The sequence below is a fragment of the Lissotriton helveticus genome, chromosome 7, assembly GCF_964261635.1.
Source record: "Lissotriton helveticus chromosome 7, aLisHel1.1, whole genome shotgun sequence".
Classification (NCBI taxonomy): domain Eukaryota; kingdom Metazoa; phylum Chordata; class Amphibia; order Caudata; family Salamandridae; genus Lissotriton; species Lissotriton helveticus.
The window spans coordinates 473685719-473705826 of NC_136068.1; the positions used below are offsets into that span (position 1 = coordinate 473685719).

At 45.4% G+C, this 20108-nt stretch overlaps 1 protein-coding gene across 2 annotated transcripts in view; it reads left to right on the top strand.

Moving 5' to 3' along the window:
* Nucleotides 1-20108, top strand: part of LOC144768631 (uncharacterized) — a 1076067-nt gene that overhangs the window by 910091 nt on the left and 145868 nt on the right. For both annotated transcript variants that reach the window (XM_078652440.1, XM_078652441.1), the window contains one exon: nucleotides 11281-11391. In XM_078652440.1, the coding sequence (XP_078508566.1) occupies nucleotides 11281-11391 (111 nt within the window). The remainder of the gene's footprint in view (nucleotides 1-11280; nucleotides 11392-20108) is intronic.

Here is a 20108-nt window from a genome sequence, read left to right on the forward strand (position 1 = left end):
TACTCCAATTGAACTAGTTTCACATTGTCAGAGGGAATATACGTAGGAACACATTCTCTTTGTGCTCTTCCAGACGGTGTAACTCACCTACACGTCGAACTCCACTGCCCTTTGGATGGAGGACGCTTGCCCCACCCTTGGACAGACCGTACCTTGGCATCCACTACATTTGTAAGAGACCATTTGCTCTTCAAAGAACGGGCTAACAAAGTAAGTCCACTTTCTCTTGTTAGATTTGATTTAACATATCACGTCCTGCCGAAATTATCCTTCCTAACCGCAATTCATTCTCTCCAGAGAACCACGCCACAGGCACGATTCCCAACTCAGAAGGGAACATCACCGGAACGCCTGGGCATGTAGGTACACCTTGCAATTTGCCCCCCTTTCTATGAATTTAATTTAATTATATCCGTCTAGTGACACACATTTTTGTTTTCCTAGGTGCTCATTATCACTGTTTTTAACTGTCCTGAGGAAGACCCCAAACTGAGGACCCACCCGCCCTTAACTTGGGGGTCGAAACGTCGACAACATTTTCAACACATACACACCCTACCAAACCTGCTAAACTTAGCTCCTGTGTATAGTGTACTTCTTGGGAACAACTGTGATCTGCAATATGACTAGAAATGTTCTGTGAATAGGACAGAATTGTTTATGGACACAATTCCTTTTCTTTGTCCCCTATTCTTTTCCAAACACACCCCACCCCCTTTATATTTCTTTTCTGATTTGATAATCACCGAGCACCGACTGAATAACGATATAAGACTTACCATGTATTGTATGAATATGAAATATGATATATGTTTATTTGCAGTAAATGATTATGAATAGTTGGATTAAATACAACCCAAAAGACACGTACTTGGTGGTTGTACCTCTTTGTTGAAGTAATGTTGTGTTTAACTGTTTTGTAATCGACCACCCCTCTTTTTATAACTCTGTACTGACCCAGGTCGATGAGGTAAGGGTTCACCCCATTATTACCTACCACGGCCCTCCAGGGGAGGCTTCGCGGGCACCCTATGCGCTCTTTCCAGGGAGAAGAAGGGGGACAGGCCCTCAGGCGCCACCACAGTGCGGAACCAGTCTTCCAAATAGGCCACTGCATCATCCTTCTCAATTTTCTCCGGAAGCCCCATCACCCTCACGTTGTTCCGGCGGTTGCGACCTTCCGCGTCCTCCACCCTACGCTCCAAAGTCGCCAGTCGATGGACAACGTCATCAAGTTTATGCTCCGCCGTGACCACCGCTGGTTTCAGCTCCTGGAGCAGGTGTTCATTGGACTTCACCCGGTCCGAGAGCTTGGCGTGGTCCGCCCTCAGCAGGCCGAGCCCGGACGCCACCTGCGCAATATCCAGGCGCAGCTCCTCCTTCGTAGCGGTTATCGCGGCTAAGATTGCGTCAAGGCGGAGGTTGAGCCTCTGTTCTTGCGGCGAGGACTCCGTCGGGAAGCCGCCAGTCACGTCCTCCGGCCTCCGGCTCCCCTGTCCAGACGGCTCGGCGTCGCCATTTCCCTGCGCGGCCATCTTGGATGCAGATATTCGGCCACTCGAGCAGCCCCTCCGGACAAAGGCGAGGCCCACCAGAAACGCCCAGCGGAGCACCCCCACGAGCGCGGCTCACCAATCCTCAGGACAAGCGGGGGCACGCGGCGTCAACTGCACCCCACGCACAATCCGCCGACCAGATCCAGTCCGGAAGTGCGCTCCACGGTGCCCCACAGTTACTCAGGAAACACCCGCAAGGCTCACCAGGGCTAGGGGGGGCAGAGTCCATGAAAGGGGCGGCCAGTGAATCAGGCGAGGCCCCGGGCAACACCGGCCCCCGCGAGACACTATGCGCCGTGGGGCTCAGCACCACGCCACCAGCCCGGCGCGTCCTCGCTGTCCAGCGGGCGGGACCCCCGCCTCCGATCGGGCCGACAGCCACCTCCAATTCACCGGGGCCCCTGGATGGTGAGGCGCCGTGGGCGGCCGCCCCCCCAGCGCCCCACCAGCTCACTGTCCACTTCTGCGTCCCGTTGGCCCTTAGGACGGGTTAGCCAGTGGGTGGGCGGCCTCCCAGGCCAGCAGTGCCTCTGCCGGCACAGCGCAAGTGCAGGCTCCGCTCCTCTGCCGTCCCAGGATCAGGTGGGGGAGGGGCGCCACACACGCCGCACACGCCGGCAATTCTCCGCCGGTCTCCTCCGTGGCGCGGGGTCCGCTCCGATGGGCCCCCGCTCTGCTCACAGCCGCACAAGTGCTCCGCAGGAGCCTATAGCCGCACCGGTGCCCCAAACCGCTCCGCTCCCGGAGCTCTCAGGCAGTCGGCGCCGCCATCTTGGCTTTGTCCGCTCGCCAAGCGAGCCGAGCACCAGGTCCGCCCGCGGCCACCGGCCAGGGTCCCGACGGAGCCAAACGCTCCTCAACAGGTCACCAGCCCCCCGGACCACGATTCCATCCGCCAGGCAGCTCGGGCGACGGTCAGCAGGAGAAAAGACGGGGCATGGCGCGGAGCAACTCGCTCACGCAGCCATCCCGGTCGGCGCTGTAGCCACGCCCCATGGGATGCCCCTCGTTAATTGAATACATATACATTAATTATTTTCAATTTTATTTCCTGGTACACTGTGATAACCCTTGTGGTTGTTTATCAATCACTGTTCCATATTGAGTCCATGGCGACGTGCATTTCGGTGAAGCAACCAAATACTCGTTCATCTTCCTCAGGATACAAAGTATGGATTTTGAAATCCAAATGTTGGTGGGGCAATTAACCACAACCTAGTGTCCAACATTTGGGGTTTTCTCAGTAGAAGCAATATTCCTAGGTGATAAAATTCTTGGGAGTCCAAATGCGAGATCACCCTTCAACTGGATAACTTAAAAATCAATTAGGCACTGAAAGCTGCCTAGGCCTGCCTTAACTTTCATTATTTCAAGACGGCATATACATACAAAACATTACCCAGTAAAATTGAATACCACATAAAGTCCATAAATATGTTATCAAGGACCATAAATAAATAATGATGATGAGTATGAAGAAAAATGTTTGATTTATTATATTCTTGAGAGAGGAGGAGGGCTATCTGTCAATTGTTTGGCTTTTTTGCCCTGTTCCCGCTCTACTTCAAACCAGGAGACCCCTTGTGTTACTTTGTTTTCATATCTGCTCATACACAGCTGCATGAAACACAAATATTCCAGTCAGTTCTAAACCATCTAGTTAAAAATCTGTGATATTTTATAAGCTTTCTGAATGCAACATCTTTATGCATCGCATAACAGCTGGGATGACTGAACACCCTATTGCACTTAGACATTTGCGCACATCCCATCCAACACGTCGTAATCAAGTCCAACACATACTAAACTAATGTTATTTATTTAATTAATTTTTTTATTGTGCACAAATCACCCCAGCTGGGTATTTCGGTATTAAGGATGGACACAACAGACCAGAGATCAAGAATAAAATTGGTGAGCCTTTAATACTTTCTTGAATTTGGTGTAATCAGTGCACATGTGAATGTGAAAAGGCAAATGATTCCAGAAGGTGGGGGTCAAAAAAGAAAAAGATCTGTCTCCACATCTTGATCGAGGAATGCGGGGAATGGTAAGTAGCTCTTTATTCATTGATCACAAATTCCTTACAGGGAGATAGCGTTTAAGCTTCTGCTGTAGATAGCTTGGTCCTTTTCCCAACTAAAGCTTTGTGGGCCAGGCAACAAATCTTAAATGTAATTCTCTTTCTGGCCAGTGTAACATTCTTATAAGAGAGGTAGATGCCAATCTGGATGGGAGATTACAAATGAACCATGCAGCTGTGTTTTGCACTACCTGTAGTTTAGAGAGTAATGTTTCATTGGCAGAAGCCAAAAGAGCATTACCATAAGCAAGCCTGCTAACAACAAGAACCAGCACCAAGGTTTTCCTGGCTGCCAGCGGAAGAAAAGGAAGTGCTTTCACCAATAAACTCAGCATATGGAAGCAGGTGCTCATTGTAGATAGGACCTGCTCTTTCACTGTGAGAGCTTGATCCAACTTAATACCAAAAAGTTTTACGACTTGACTAGTGATAGGTGTACTTACTAATTCTGATGGCCACCAATCGGGAGTCCAAATTTTTAAGGCTTTACCGAACAGCATAATCTCTGTCTTTTCAGCATTGAGCTGAAGGTAATTATCTGATATCCATTCTGCTATCGTTTTCATCCACTTGGAGAAGAGTTCCTTCACTTTATCCACCTTGTTATTGAAGGAGATAAGCAGCTGAGTGTCATCAGCATAAGAGAGGATTTCAAAGGCAAAGGATTTAATGCATTTGGCAAGAGGGGCCACATATATGTTGAACAAGGTGGGGCTCAAGCAAGATCTCTGGGGTACCCCTTTGCCAATCAGCATGGTCCATGACTTAAAGTCAAAGTCACCCAGTGAGATGACTTAAGATCTTTCTCCAGGAAGTCACATAACCACTCCAAGTCTGTCCCATATATCCCTATCTCATTTAGTCTTTACAGCAGCTTATCATGTGACACAGTGTCGAAAGCTGCGGACAGGTCTAAGAACACAAGCATAGAGGGAATGTTAGTATTAAAAGAACCTCTTATGGAGTCGGTCACAGCAACCAAGGCTGTCTCTGTTCTGTGCTCTGATCTTAACCCAAATTGTGAAGGGTCCAGGATATTGTTTTCTTCCAGGTAGACTGACAGCTGCTTGTTAATAAGACCTTCCAAAAGCTTGCCCAGGAATGGGAGCAAGAATATTTGCTCATATTTTGTGAGAACTGAGGGATCTAAATTGGCCTTTTTTATTTAATTGGCAAAATCTGTGCGGAATTCCAGGCCATGGTAAGTGTCCCTGACTCTATTGATCAATTAAATGGAAATCTAATAGCTGGCTCAATCTGTTTAGACTAGATTCGCATTGCCGGACAAAGATCAGGAGGACCAGATTTAGCCTTGTGTAAGGCACTCTGTATATGTTCAAGATAGAAACGTTTTAAACTTTCTCAAGCTGTGCCTGTCTTCCCTGGAAGGAGTGTTAAAGTTCAGTTTAGTTTTAGGTTGACTCAATGAAGAGGTAACGTTTTGGTAAATTGTTGTGAGTTTAATCTCAAAGAAGTCAGCAAGAGAGTTGCATAATTCCTGTGAGGGTTGAAATGTCTGAGACCAGGCCTGGGGATTTACAGAGTCGTTTAAAACTTAAAAAAGCTCTTTAAAAGAGTTTCCAGCATTGTCAATTTGGTCAGTGATGTATATTTTGCAAGCACTTTTATATTCCGAAGATATATAGTAAGCCTATTTTTATAAGTTACTTTGTCGCCGGAGTTGTTAGTCAGAGGGCAGTGTCTCGCTAGCTTTCTACATGATAAACATCCATATGACATTCTAACACTCTCTTGTGCCTTGCACACGAGCCAAGATATCATTCAGTGTTAGACTGTTACACACAGACAATTAAACAAATAGATGACATTCAATAAGAAGGCAATGCCATCTCTCTGAAATAGAACATTAGTTGCCATTCATTGACGGTGAATAAACATGATCTGTAATGCATTTTGGCACTCATGACCGTGAGTGTGCCAAGGGCCCTAGTGAGAAGAAGGAAATTGTCCCCCTGGCTGATGTTTCAATTGCAAAATACATCAATAATCAGGATTCAGTGGGCCCTTCGAGGCTGTAGGCCCTGCTGCCACTGCACCTGTTGCACCAATGGAAGCTATACTCCTGATGGGAGCACATCCACCCACCTAGCTGAAATGTAAAGTGAGAGTGAAACTTTCCTTGCTTCCTGTGGAGAAGGAAAAAAGATAAGGGTTAAGAAGAGGAAACATATTCAGTTTCGCAGCTTTATATATAGCACAAACTCGCCGAGGGCATTGGAAAACTTTACATGTGAATCAATCCATAGGCATAGCAAAGCAGGACTAGGATGTGGATTTATATATTAAGGAGCTATGTTTCTTGTGAGAATTGGGACAGGGCGCTGGTTTCTTATTCCTTTGTATGTCTTATTTAAATAGAAGCATTTGCCCTTCTTCCAAGGTCCTTGGCATGCTAGAAGAGAATTTTGTATCTTACAAAATATTTGCTATACCTAGTGTGATCCCTACTCATCCTGTGCATGTAGCAACTCACAAGAGCCATACTCATCAGTCAACAAATGCAATCAAAATGTATCCTGTTACATAAAATTGTCTCCAGGATATAAACACTAACTATACCCTATCATATACCGCTAACCATAAGATGGAGGACTGTTACTCTAGTCTCAATGACTGTCCTTTCAGTATGAATTTGATATATTCCATGTCACCATCTATCATGACATGTTCCCGCATATCAATGGGAGAGATATATAATGCATGAAAGGACCTGTGGAACCTTGGTGGCAACTGGAGGCCATTCTCTCAGTCCCCCTTCCCTGATGATCTTCCCGTTGATTGCAACCTGGCAGGGAAAGAGGTATTTCCTCCCTATCTGCAATTAACAAGCTCAAGAAGGGAACCAACCCAAAGTTATAGCATAGTAGGCCAGAAATAGCTTATGCCTAGACCCTTTGTGTTGCCCTCTATAGATGAGAGCTCTAGGAGTCCCATGACGGAAACTAATGTCTTCTATTTATCCTTGCAGCTGAGTTCAAACTATACCCCTTGTAATATTGTCTTAGACATTCCCCCAAAAGCCTTTCCTTTTGTGAAAGTGGGCTAGATAGACCAAAAACAGAAAAAGGCAACTGGGGACTGTGTGGTGGTGAACTTTAATAATAGAGTGCTGGTTGATTTTTTCGGCTTTGACGTTCGTTTGTGGTGGGACTCAATATTTCTGTCTATCCCTTGTCCTTCTGTTATCCCTTTCTGACTAGGATCGATGCCCCTACTTTACAACATCGGAGGGTAGTCTCAGGACTAAATTTGGATCGGTTTGAAGTTTTGACTGCTAGCAGGTTCCGTTTTCTGCTTTATGCAATCTTGAAGGGTGTAGACTGAGATACAGTTCGCACCTTGGATCTTAGCCCACAGCATACATACACAGAGGATGGGCTCCGACACTAGCCACAGAATGTAAGGCTAGAAGTGTTCAAGTTAAAGTTAAAGTTGTTTATAACTCTAACACTCTGTGCTGTCAGGAAGCCTGGGATGTCTATAATGGGCTTTTGCTTGAGGGCTTTAATTCTTATTTTCCCAAGCCGATCCATCCCTGTCTCATCAGGCAGAGTGGGGCCTGACCACATTAGTGTCTCATGACCTATGCGGCATCATATATATTATGACATGGGCTCGGCTTACTTGCTGGGAGTTATGTTTCTGTTTTCTAACTCTAATAAGGTTCTTTTGTTGAATTTTTACAACTGTAACACCTCTGCAGAGACCTCCGTACATTTGTTGGGCTTTGGGACTGCTTAGACTGATTCAGGATAAAGTCTAACTTGGCTATTCTGGTGATCAACCTGGGTAACTTCAATCTGCATTTTTGTGTTAAAAACTGTGAGATGGCTCGAAGTAACGAGGCGGAAGGTCACTCTGCATTTCGAGCTTAAACCACGGGGAGAGTTGTTGAATGACATTATGTGTGATCTTAACATATCATTTGGTTGGAGTTGCCTTGGGGCTGATCTTCATAACTTCTTCAATCCATCATTGATGAGAAGGGGGGAAGATACCATCACTGATTGTGTTCTCTCGGCCCACTATTTCCCATTTTTAAGTTTGTCATCACTAGTCAGGCCTGGAGCGATCACAATCTAATTAGGGTTTCCTTAATTTGGCATGTTGCTGGTACTTCTGCCCACCATTCAATTTTGAAGGGCAATGACGTGGTGATAGAAGCTTGGGAAGAAGGATTAGCTGGAAGACGATCTGTCCTATTCCTTTTTCATCACAGTTGGTCAAGAATAGCTATGGGGACTTTGTGACATGCCTATTGGAAGATCCATCTGTAGAACGCCAGGTGGCTGCTTCTTCTAACATTTGCTCCACTGTATATGCTATGCTAACTGCTCGGGGGATAGTAGGCGGAGGGATTCTCCCTGAAGGTTTGATCATGCATGTTTGAGGGCTAATCATGATTTGGTACAGGCCCTCAATACCACACATAGAATGGCTGCCAGGGTTTTCAAATGCAAGAGGATATACAAAGCAGCTACTAAAAACAGGAAAGAAAGACTGCGCCATGGAGTTTGGGAGGACCTAGCAGAAGCATGTCTCCAGAAAAGCAGTTCCAAATTTTGGGAACTTGCCAACCACCCTTTTTTCTAGCAATGATTTATCGGCCATCCATGGTTTTATTTTCCCCGATATTTGAGTGTCCTATTTCAGTGCCAATTATGGGGTCAAGACTTCTTAGGGAACGAGTGCAGACTCTTTTGCTGTCTTGGTCTACTCAAACCTTAGATTCAAACTTGGGGAAGTCAGGGATGCTATAGGTTAGATTCACGGTAATAAGGTTCCTGGCCCTGAAGGGGTTCCTGCTGATTTATTTAAGTTGAATGCTTCCTGATGATTTATTTAAGTTGAATGCTAATCAGTGAGCACCCCTGCCTACTGTGTATCTGAATGGGGTTGTTAAAACGGGGATCACAAGCTCTGTGACTATCCCCATCTTTAAAAACGGAGATAACATAGAACAGAAATGTTATAGGTCAATATATTTATTGGACTCCACAGTTAATATTGTAGGGAGGGTCTTCCTTACTCGCCTTCAAGTGTGGATAGAGCAACATCGATTCTTTCTGATATCCAGTATGGTTTCAGTCAAGGAAGAAGTACCTTTATTCAGCCCCATAATCTATATTTTAACATTAATATTTGTACCATAGCGAGGCAGGGGAGTATTCACTTGGCTTTTATAGATCTCACCTCTGCTTTTGAATGTGTAAATTGAAACAAATTCTGGTTATTGATGGTCACCTTAGGGTTTGAACTTGAGATTGTACATGTCCTGTATGATTTACATTCAAATATATCTGTGTGTGTAAGGTCTAGCAGGATTAGGGACTGTACAAAACACTTTACGATCACTCAGGGGGTCAGGCAGGGTTTTATCCTGGCCCTATTTCTATTCACATTATATATCAATTAACTCAAGAGCAAATTATTATGAGAGGGCCATGCCCTACCCCGAATGGGCAAGCGACACATCCCTGTTCTCCTGTACGGGGATGATGCGGTCCTTTATAGCAAGGACAGCTTTGGGTCTTTCACGATTATGAGATTCTTTTGTGAAACATATAGCCTCTCTCGACCTTGCAATTATTTGTGGAATCACATGTAACGGACATGGCCCTTAGATCCACAAAGAGCAGGAAACACAGGATAGTGGGCTAGAAATTACTGGGCTCCCCTTGTTTTTATATCTTGGGGCTCTGTTTGACAAGAAAAGGAACCTGGTGTTCCCTGATCTTTGCCAAACGGTTTCTCCTCAGGAGGACTGTAGGGGCAGGATTTGATTATGACACTAGGCTTGTCAGCAAACCTATACAAACTCTATTGATGATTTTTTATGCTAAATGTAGGTCTGCTGTCTTATATGGTCATGAATTGTGGGTGAACTTTGACTGTTCTCAGCTAAATCTGATTTAATCTGGACTAAGGATCATTTTCTTGCTCGTAGAAAATCTGATAGAGAGGCTCTAGAATTGCAAAAAGGTATGGTGAGGGCTTTTGTGTTGCTTAACACAACTCTAGATATCGAGATTCTATTTGATCTATGCTGGTAATTTTTATCATTGTTATAGTCGAGCCAGTTTTCATTTTGGGTTGACACATCAGCTGTTTGCTTTTTCCAAAGGGCAGTCCTTGGCGGTGAACCTTCCCCCCTGTCGCAGTGATAATTTTTTAACACCGCACACTTTTCACGTAATTTCTTCTGTGATTTTTATAGCAACCTATGTCACAAATGTATAATTTCGCTGCTTAAATGTTTGAATTTTGCGCTGGCAAGATCTGCTTGTATGTTTTAACAGATGTTATCCTTAGATCGTACTTGTCTGTTTGTGCAGGATTTCTATGAGCCGCTGTTAGGAAGAGATCGTTTTTATAGGTTTTTAACATGATGAGATGATTGTTGGGTTTATTTGGATGTGATGACTATATTAAATCTTATGTTATTTTTAACAAGTACTTATTGCTTGCTGTATGTTTTATGGAAATAACTTTCCAAAATAAACATTTTTGACTGACTGAGTGCTGCCTAGGGCTAACACAGACACCCTTTAAGCCAGGGTGCAAGGGTGCCTGCATTACAGGCCGGGTTGTTTTGTGCATGAATGGACACATTCCTGTCCACAAACAATACTCATGGGCATTTTTCTTTCTACGTGTGCTGCAGAAGGTAAAATCCATGGGTGGATGGGTGGGAATGGCATGCTCCACCTATGGAATGCCTTCCCAATGCAGAATAATGCAAGTCCGCGATTTGCGCTTCCCTGAATTATTCTGTATTTACTAAGCCAAGAAGATCCACACAAGGTGGTTTTGCGCGGCTTAGTAAGTTTCACTGAAACCCTCTACATTGCCTTGTGTGACACCAGGTCAATAGGAGTTAAGAAAAATGGGTAACCCTGTGTCCCTCAGAACCTGGGTAAGTAATGTTTAAACAAAAAATTGGTTCTGTCGGGTAGAACAAGAATATAATTGGGGATGCTATTAATGCAATCCAAGGACCATGAGGCGGCTCTCTAATACACATAGAATTACTTCTTCACACTTACTGAATAAGACATAGGATTGAAGGATTTTGTGCAATGTTGTGTATATCATAATTACCTCATTGAATGATCTTATATCTGGACTACCCCAATGCCTGTATATAGAGAACTGTTTTCACTGTACATAATGTTCCCCATTTAAGCACCATGCACTTATGTCACCCATTTACACTTTATATTGATGCTTCCTGTGTTTTTGTTTTGACAGTCTACATATGTAATGTATATATAATCCAATGAGGTAATTATGATATAAACAACATTGCACGAAATCCTTCAATCCTATGTCTTATTCATTAAGTGTGAAGAAGTAAAGTAATTGTATGTGTATTAGAGAGCCCCCTCATGTTCCTTTGATTCCATTAATAGCATCTCCAAATATATTCTTGTTCTACCCGACAGAACCAATTTTTTGTTTAAACACCAGGTCAATGCAAGGCCTCTGAAATCTGGGTCATAATCTTAACTCTTGCAGATTACATCACTAAAATCATCATTGATGACATCATGCATGATATAATTATTTACATCTTTTTCATGAATGGTGATCAGCTGACACTCTCTTTACTCCCCTCAGATCTCTGGGTGTCTCAGAAGCGGTACACAGGCACCTGGGCCATTCTAGTCTTCATTTTATTCCTGGCCTTCTGTGTCTCTTGCCACAGTTGCTGCAGCAATAGACCACCAGGTAGGTGCAACCTCACTAGTGTCATCCTGAATGAGGCTCTTATAAATTTACATTAGCATGAGCCCCACCACAGGAAGCATTATCATATTTTACCCATTACAGTAAGACTACTAATACAAAATATAAAGCTAAAACATTTATTTGCCAAAATGCCAGAAAAAAAGGCCCCTTATCAAAACCAGAGTAGTGCCACACTCCAAACGCGCTACCGAGTTGTAGCTTTTGATGAGAAAATAAGGCCAGAGAGAGCCACAGGGGTGCTGCTGCATGGGGGTGGGGGGGCATTGTAAATGGCATATTTTACTGTCGTTCAAGTTCCTGCAGCTGAGGTCTGTAGAAAGAATGGGAAAGAACAATACGGTGTGCTTGTTTTCTGGCTCACTGCAATTTCAGTGCAGCAGGGGGTTCTAGGATAGGGTGCTGACCAGATTATACACATCAAAAACTCGGACATGCCAAAAATAGAGAAGTGCCAAAAGAACAATTGATGGACAGAATATTGAACAATGTCAAACATTCACCCAACAGATCAGAGCCTAAATCTATCGTTTTTTTTTGCTCCCCATGCCATTCTAGTTTAAACCCAGCCATATGCAAATCAGTCTTGATCCTGCTCCCCATGGGAACAGTCCAGCTCGAACTGCCAGGCCAGGTCCTCCCTGGACCGGAAACAAGCATCCTAGGACTGGTTTCTGCGTTTCACTCCTCAGCAGCCAGGATAGCTTGACTCCAGTGGCATGGTGAGCACAGGACCCACGTCTGGGCATACCCGTCTCACTCGGGGTGACAAATGCAAAAAGAACAATTAATAGACAGAATGTTAAACAATGTCAAACATTCACCCCAGTACCGAGATCTGAGCCTGGTGTAGTGAGCACAAGAACAATGGATTTAACCCAGATCTCTTCACTGGGGGGTGAATGTTTGATTAATTCAGCATTCCGTCCATCATTTTTATTGCCAGACCACTTTTTGCCCTTAGAGGGATGGGTATGCCCAGATGTGGTTACGTTGCTGTGCCACTGGATTCAAGCTTGCCTGGCTCATGAGGGATGTTACCCCGAAACTGCTCCCAGGGTGCTTGTTTCTGGTCCACGGAGGACCCAGCTTAGCAGTTTGGGCTGGACTGTTCCCATGAGGAGCAAGGTCAAGACTGATTTGCATATGACTGGGTCCAACGTAGTGAGCAAAAGAATGATAGGTTTAACCCATTTCTCTTGTGGAGGGGGGGGGCGGAATGTTTGATTAATTCAGCATTCTGTCCATCATTTGTTACCACACAAACAGAGAAGCAGGACTACAAATCTTGCATCGCCTGGGGAGCAAATACTAATTTATTTGACAGAACTCACCAGCATAAAAAATACAGACGTAGGGGCAGCAAAGGGAACTGCATGCAACTTTTACACAGTACCATCAGAGCTAACTGTTTATCGATTACTGCGGGTGGTTGCATACTAATTCTGCACTTGAAATCTTATCTCCATCTGTCATTCGACCCATCCGCGATGCCTGATCACCGTGATGCAGGAACAAAGGCAAGTAATAGCAAGGGTGTGTGTTTATTTAGAGGCACACTGGCCATTGCCCCATGCAGCTCCCACTAACCACTCGCAGCAGCACGAAGAGGAGAGATTTCTAGCAAGGTGCTGCCCAAGAACTAATATAAAACATGTAGCACTGCAGGACAGCAGCCTTCACTCCTAAATGTGTTAGTTCAGGACTAGTAACGGCTGTGCTGCTTTTCCCAAACTGTCTAGCATTGTCAATCTTGTCATCTTTGTGGTCACGCAGGAAGGAAATCCACATGTGTGAGGCCACACTGCACAACACTAATCCACCTTAGCCAAGTTGTATGTCCAATTTATGAGCAGAACCAAAAAGTGATGGATGGCATTCTTAACTTATTCTCAGCCATTGGTAATTTCTTGCGATACGCATCCATCTTTGAACTGAAATGCAGTCCCAGGCGGGCGGCAGTGGCTGAGATGACTTAACACCTTAGGAGCTTCGTAAATATACCTCCCCAGTGCTGCGCTGTCCATTATCCAGTGCTGAATGGACGTCCAACGGTCGCACGCAGCACTGGGGAGGTAGTGCCCGTGACGACCGTTGGCCGACGGCAGCACTTAAAGGGTTAAGGATTCATTCCATAACTTTGTTGTTTATTTCCGTATATGCCCTAAGTGTGATGGGTATTCTCAGATGTGGATCCTGTGTTCAATGTGCCACAGGCACCAAGATATATCAGACTGACGAGGCCTAAGGTCCTGAAAAATAGCCATAATTGGGTTGCACAGGACCCCTAGCATTCCTGACGCCATTACACCTGCTGCATCAGGTGTACGTGATGCCAACAGTGCAAAACTCCTGACTTTCATGGTGAGTGTCTTTCAGACTTTTGATAGAATGCAATTTCCCATAGCGAGAAAATAGACAGGAATAAAAAAGACATTTGTTAGTCCGTCAAAATAATGTTTATTTGAGCAACAAGCTTGTAAAACATAAAAACATGATTTATTATCCCAGTTAAAAATACAAATAAAACCAAGCTTTATTAAACATCTAAAATAGAATTTATACAAATCATAAGAATACAGACTTCTTAAAAGGATATTAAAACATTATAACCACATGAGCCCAATCAATAAACAATCAAGGTACACATTCTAATAAAACCGTTAGAAATCTTGCTAATGCACAAGCTATGTGCGAGGATTACATTTGATTAAAAAAAACTCCATGCACCCAATCTTGATCTTATAGTATACTTTAAAAAAATTGTTTTAATATTTTTCGACAGTCCCATAGAAAATACCGCCAATCAAGTAAAACATATTTTCTTGTACAGTGCATCTATGACCCACTGCTGCACATCCCTTCCGCATTCTTAAAGGAAGATATCGCTAAGGGATGAGTGGCACTGTGATGGAAACCTATTCTGAATTTAAAAGTCTACATTTTCAAGTTCATGCAGATAAGGAGATTTGAATGTAAATAATTGAGATATTTAAAAATGTTCCAACCGACTTTGGAGAACTTTTGTCGCATAAGTCACTGCACACTAAATCTTTCCCAAAGAACAGGTGCTCCATTCTCAGGGCTAACCGTCCAAACAACACCCCATTTATGAACAAATCTAGCAAAAAATATGGGACAAGCACTCTGCATATCAGGGTAAGTCCAAAAATGTCTTTAGAACCGTGGTAGAGTACATTTTGTAAATGTATTCAGCACCACGGTGACCGTCTGACTCTCGAACTCAGAGGTCGCTCCCACTCGCTCCTCCTCGAGCCCTGCCTTCCAGAGATAGCTCAGCTGCATAGCGCCTGGTACCACTTGTGCATAGCGCTCCTGTATAGCGCCTGGTATCGTTTTACTTTAATTAATTAATTGTAATCTGCATTTGCCTGGTATCGTTTTTCAGCGGAATAATTTAATTTTATTAATTTGCTCAGTGCTCCTGCTTAGTGGCAACTTTATTGTCTATTCTATTTACAGCGCGTGTAGTGCATTTTGGCTATTTTAAGATCGACTGTGCCCCTGCTTAGAATCGCGCTACCCCACCGCCATTTTGCTGTTGTTGTTGCTGTTTACCTGTCCCCGTGTCTCCTCCCCGCTCCCGCCTCCCAAGCTGACCCTCCCACGCTCCGCCCCCCCCCACTATCCATTTATGGACAGATGGACCCACGCGCAGCGTCCACGCGCTACGGCCGCGCCGAAGGTGCGCCAAAGGTAAGCCCGTCTACGCCCGTCCGCGCCTGGACCGCGCCCAGAGCCAGACCCCCTGGTCCCCGCTTCACCCATCCTCCCCGCATTACATACGACGCCTCCTCCCTCTTTGCACTCAACCCCGGCCGACTCACTAACTGCACCCAAGCAGCACCAGGACACACTCATGGACCCTTCACCTGCCACTCCTGCAAATTTACCTGCGTCAAGTCCCAAACTAAATCCACAAACAACAAACAGAGAGCCAACACCAACCACCTCAAATGCATCCTTCTCAACACCCGCTCGGTTCACAAACACGCCATCGACCTTTGGAATCTAATCGACACCATTTCTCCGGACATCGCCTTCCTAACAGAAACCTGGATGAATGCCTCTTCAGCTCCAGACATCACCATAGCCATCCCGGACGGCTACAAGATCATCCGTAAGGACCGCCCCATCCAAACAGGAGGAGGCATCGCCATCGTCCACAAGAACACCATCCGCGTCTCAACCAGCTCAGATGACAACCTCGCTATCGCCGAACACCTTCACTTCCAGATCCACACCGACCCCAAGACAACACTTAGGGGCACCCTCCTCTACAGGCCACCAGGACCCCGTACTAAATTCAGCGAAGACATCACTGACTTTATCACCCCACACGCCCTCCCTTCAGAAGACTACATTCTACTGGGAGACCTCAATTTCCATCTGGAAAAGAGCAACGACAGTAACACCACCACCCTCCTGGACAATCTCGCCAATCTCGGACTCAAACAACTTGTTAACACCCCCACACACTATGCAGGACACACACTCAACCCTATCTTCACTTCCAGCAAGCATATCTCCTTCACTCATACCACACCCCTCCACTGGACGGACCACAGCTGTATCCACTTTATCTACAATAAGACCTCGACCCACAACCACCCTCAACCAACTCTGCGAAGAAATTGGAACAAAATCACCATCGACCAGATCTCCACATCGCTTCTTCAAAAACCCCCTGCCTATTCAACGAACCCTAACCAAGCCGCCATCAACCTCACACAATGGTTAACCCAAACCGCCGACAAATTAGCACCCTTGAAAAAACATCAAACCAAGCAAGGTAGCAAGAACGCCCCCTGGTTCAACGACGAACTTAAGAAATCCAAGAAGCTCTGTCGTTCCCTTGAGAAAACTTGGAAAACAGACCCAAACACTATCACCCAAGCCGCCTTCAAAAACGCCACCCGCAAACACCACCAACTAATACGGACAGCCAAGAAATCAGCACTCAAAGACCGACTAGACAACAACGCCCACAACAGCAAGGAACTTTTCAACATCATCAAAGAATTCACCAACCCCACCGCCAGCTCTAACGACATCACCCCCTCTCAAGCCCTCTGCGACTCCCTTGCCTCATTCTTTCATAACAAAATCGCCGACATCCATAACAGCTTTGATAACACACCTGTAAACCAATCCACCCCACTCACCTCCGAACCGTTACCCCCTCCGAATATCCTTCTCGAATGGAACCCAATCACCACAGAAGAGACCATTCGCCTGATGAACTCCATCCACTCAGGATCCCCTACAGACCCATGTCCCCATCACATCTTCAACAAAGCAGACTCCATTATCGCGCCCCATCTCCGAGATGTCATCAACTACTCCCTTAACTCCACCACATTCCCAGATAGCTGGAAACACGTCGAACTCAGCGCCCTTCTGAAGAAACCCACAGCTGACCCCAACGAACTCAAAAACTACCGCCCCATCTCGCTCCTCCCATTCCCTGCCAAAGTCATTGAGAAAGCCATTAACAATCAGCTCGCCACCTTCCTCGAAACTAACAAATCACTCGACTCCTCACAGTCTGGCTTCCGAGCCAAGCACAGCACCGAGACCGCCCTCATCGCAGCAACAGACGACATTCGAACACTACTGGACAACGGAGACACAGTCGCCCTTATCCTCCTTGACCTCTCCGCGGCCTTCGACACAGTCTGCCATAGCACCCTTATACAACGCCTCAGAAACATCGGAATTCAAGGAAAAGCATTGGACTGGATCATTTCATTCCTGCTGGAAGAACTCAGAGAGTCCGCCTCCCCCCTTTTAAGTCAGAGGCCACCGAAGTCATCTGCGGCGTCCCGCAAGGATCATCACTCAGCCCCACCCTCTTCAACGTCTACATGAGCCCCCTCGCAACCATCGCACGTCAACACAACCTCAACATCATCTCCTACGCTGATGACACTCAGCTGATCCTTTCACTCACCAAAGACCCAACCATCGCCAAAATCAACCTACACGAAGGGATGAAAGAAGTAGCCGAGTGGATGAAGCACAGCCGTCTAAAACTGAACTCGGACAAAACGGAAGTCCTCATCCTAGGCTCATCCCCTTCCGCCTGGGACGACTCTTGGTGGCCAACGGCCCTAGGAAAAGCCCCCATACCGACGGACCACGCACGGAACTTAGGCATCATCCTGGACTCCTCACTCTCGATGACCAGACAAGTCAACGCCGTCTCTTCTTCATGCTTCAACATTCTACGCATGCTCAAAAAAACATTTAGCTGGATCCCCACCGAAACTAGAAAAACGGTCACCCACGCACTGGTTACAAGCCGTCTGGACTACGGAAACACCCTTTACGCCGGTTCCACCGCGAAACTACAGAAAAAACTCCAACGCATCCAAAATGCTTCAGCCAGACTCATACTAGACATCCCCCGCACAGACCACATTTCTGCTCACCTGAAAGACCTTCACTGGCTCCCCGTCAACAAGAGAATAACGTTCCGTCTCCTCACCCACGCACACAAAGCCCTATACGAACTTGGACCTGATTGTCTCAACACGCGCCTTTCCTTTTACACCCCCACCCGCCAGCTGCGTTCGCCACTGTTCCGCGCATCCGCAAAGCCACCATGGGAGGAAGATCCTTCTCCTACTTAGTGGCCAAGACCTGGAATTCCCTTCCCATCCACCTCCATCTTACTCAAAACCACCTAGCCTTCAGAAAACAACATAAAACATGGATATTCGATAAGTAAACCTCCCCCCCCCCTTTCCTCAAGCGCCTTGAGACCCTACGGGTATGTAGTGCGCTATATAAATTTTGACTTGACTTGACTTGACACCACACACAGCTAGAGAGAGAAATGCAGAAGTAAAGAAGGAGGTTACAGGGTTGACAACATCAAAGGGAGAAATCCCGTATGAGAAAAAAACTGCAAGAGTAAGATAAAGAGACCGGAAGTGAAGGGTGGTGAAAGAAAGAGAGATGCAGTGGAATAACAAGCATTGGAAATGCAATAGGTCTCGCATTAGGAAAGTTTGAGCTATTGCTCTTATAAATGACATTTTTTTTATTTATGTGTTGTTTTTTAAAATAGCTAAATTAATAGCGTTGTCATTTACAATGCCAATAGTTATAACTTTCGCAAATGTGACACCTATAGCAGACACACGTCAACATCCTATTTTGTCAATTGAACATGTATTAATTGATTAAAAACGCGTTAACAATGCATTTCAACAGTGGCTGCATCCCGTGTCGTGATAGAGCAAAAGCTGGGGGTGACAGATGAGTAATTTAAGAAATGTAAAAAGGAAAAACCGTAGCAAAATTAGACAACTATAACGTCAGAGGCTATACATAACACAGGAAAAGGAACACTATATTCGGGTTAACACATGGCGTAAAGTGCGTCAGAAAATTGGAGGACTATGAGGCGTAAAAAGGGGGAGTAGAACATGAATTTAAAAGTACGGTGAGCATTCCATCTGGGAGGCAAAATGGATAGATTTCAAAATTTAAGGTTCAGAGGGCCAATGCGGTGATAAACAATTAATGAAACGATTCAATATGTTGAAAAACTACACAGTCTAAGTATATGTTAAGCAGGGTCAGATGCGGAGCGTACCTCTAATGCAAAACAAAAGACAAACCGGCTGGGAAATCGGTCGTGAATGAAGTTACACAAATTGATTAACAGAAACAGAAAGAGGGTACATTGTAGATACCACAGCACAGAAGAGAAACCTAAGAGAAGACACAATAAAAGCATAGTCTGGAGGCATACTGGGTGTGTTCACGATGGTGACGTGTTGTCTCTAAGAGAAAACCAAACGGATTTTGCATGGCCATTTCCTACATAGATAATGAAGAAAGCTAGAGTTGTAGAGTTACGCAAATACAGGAAAAATGCCACGGTTCGATAAGTATTAGTGGACCATCTAGAAACTGATCTAGATAGAAATAGACTCTAAAAAGTGACAGGCAAGTATTCAAAACAAGTAAACTAAGATTGACGGAAAAGGGATTGCCAATAAAAAGCGGGAGCAAAAGAGAAATTAAGAGGTAAAGGACAGCATGTAAGGAGGAGAAAAGTGAGGAAGGGGGCAGTACCTGTGAGTAAAAAGCGGCCCCGTGTCAAATGGCGCTGTGGAAAAGGAGCGGGAAACGTTAAGCATGTGTGGGAAACGGGGTATAAGGCACGGGCGATCACGATGGTGTAAAGCACAAAGCAAAGGACTGCACGTCATCTTACCGCCAAGCGTGGTTGGAGTAGGGGTAATGATGGTATCGATGGAAGCTGTTTCCTCGGTGAGGAAAATGAAATAAATATAATAATACACTGGCACGTCTCAGGACGGGTCCGTCCTAGTAAGCGTGCTGTGAAGGGAAGGTAAAATTAAGACGCAGGTTGAGTAAAGAGAACTAAGGGCGTAAGGTTCTTGAGCGAGGGCTGAAGGAGGGTCTCTTACCTGAAGTGCAGCGCTGGCACGGATAAGTGCAGTAGACAATCTCATCATCTGGGTAGTGGATGAAGTGCAGTAGGCGGAACCTGGAGTTAACAAGAGACGGCCTGGCGCCGTCAAAGTGAAAGTACGGCTGGCCGTCGGCAGTGACTAAATTAGGGAGGAGAAATGCCTGAGAGTGCGAAATGATCCCTTTGAAGTGAAGCTGCTGGCGGCAGATGGCTGTCTTTCCTG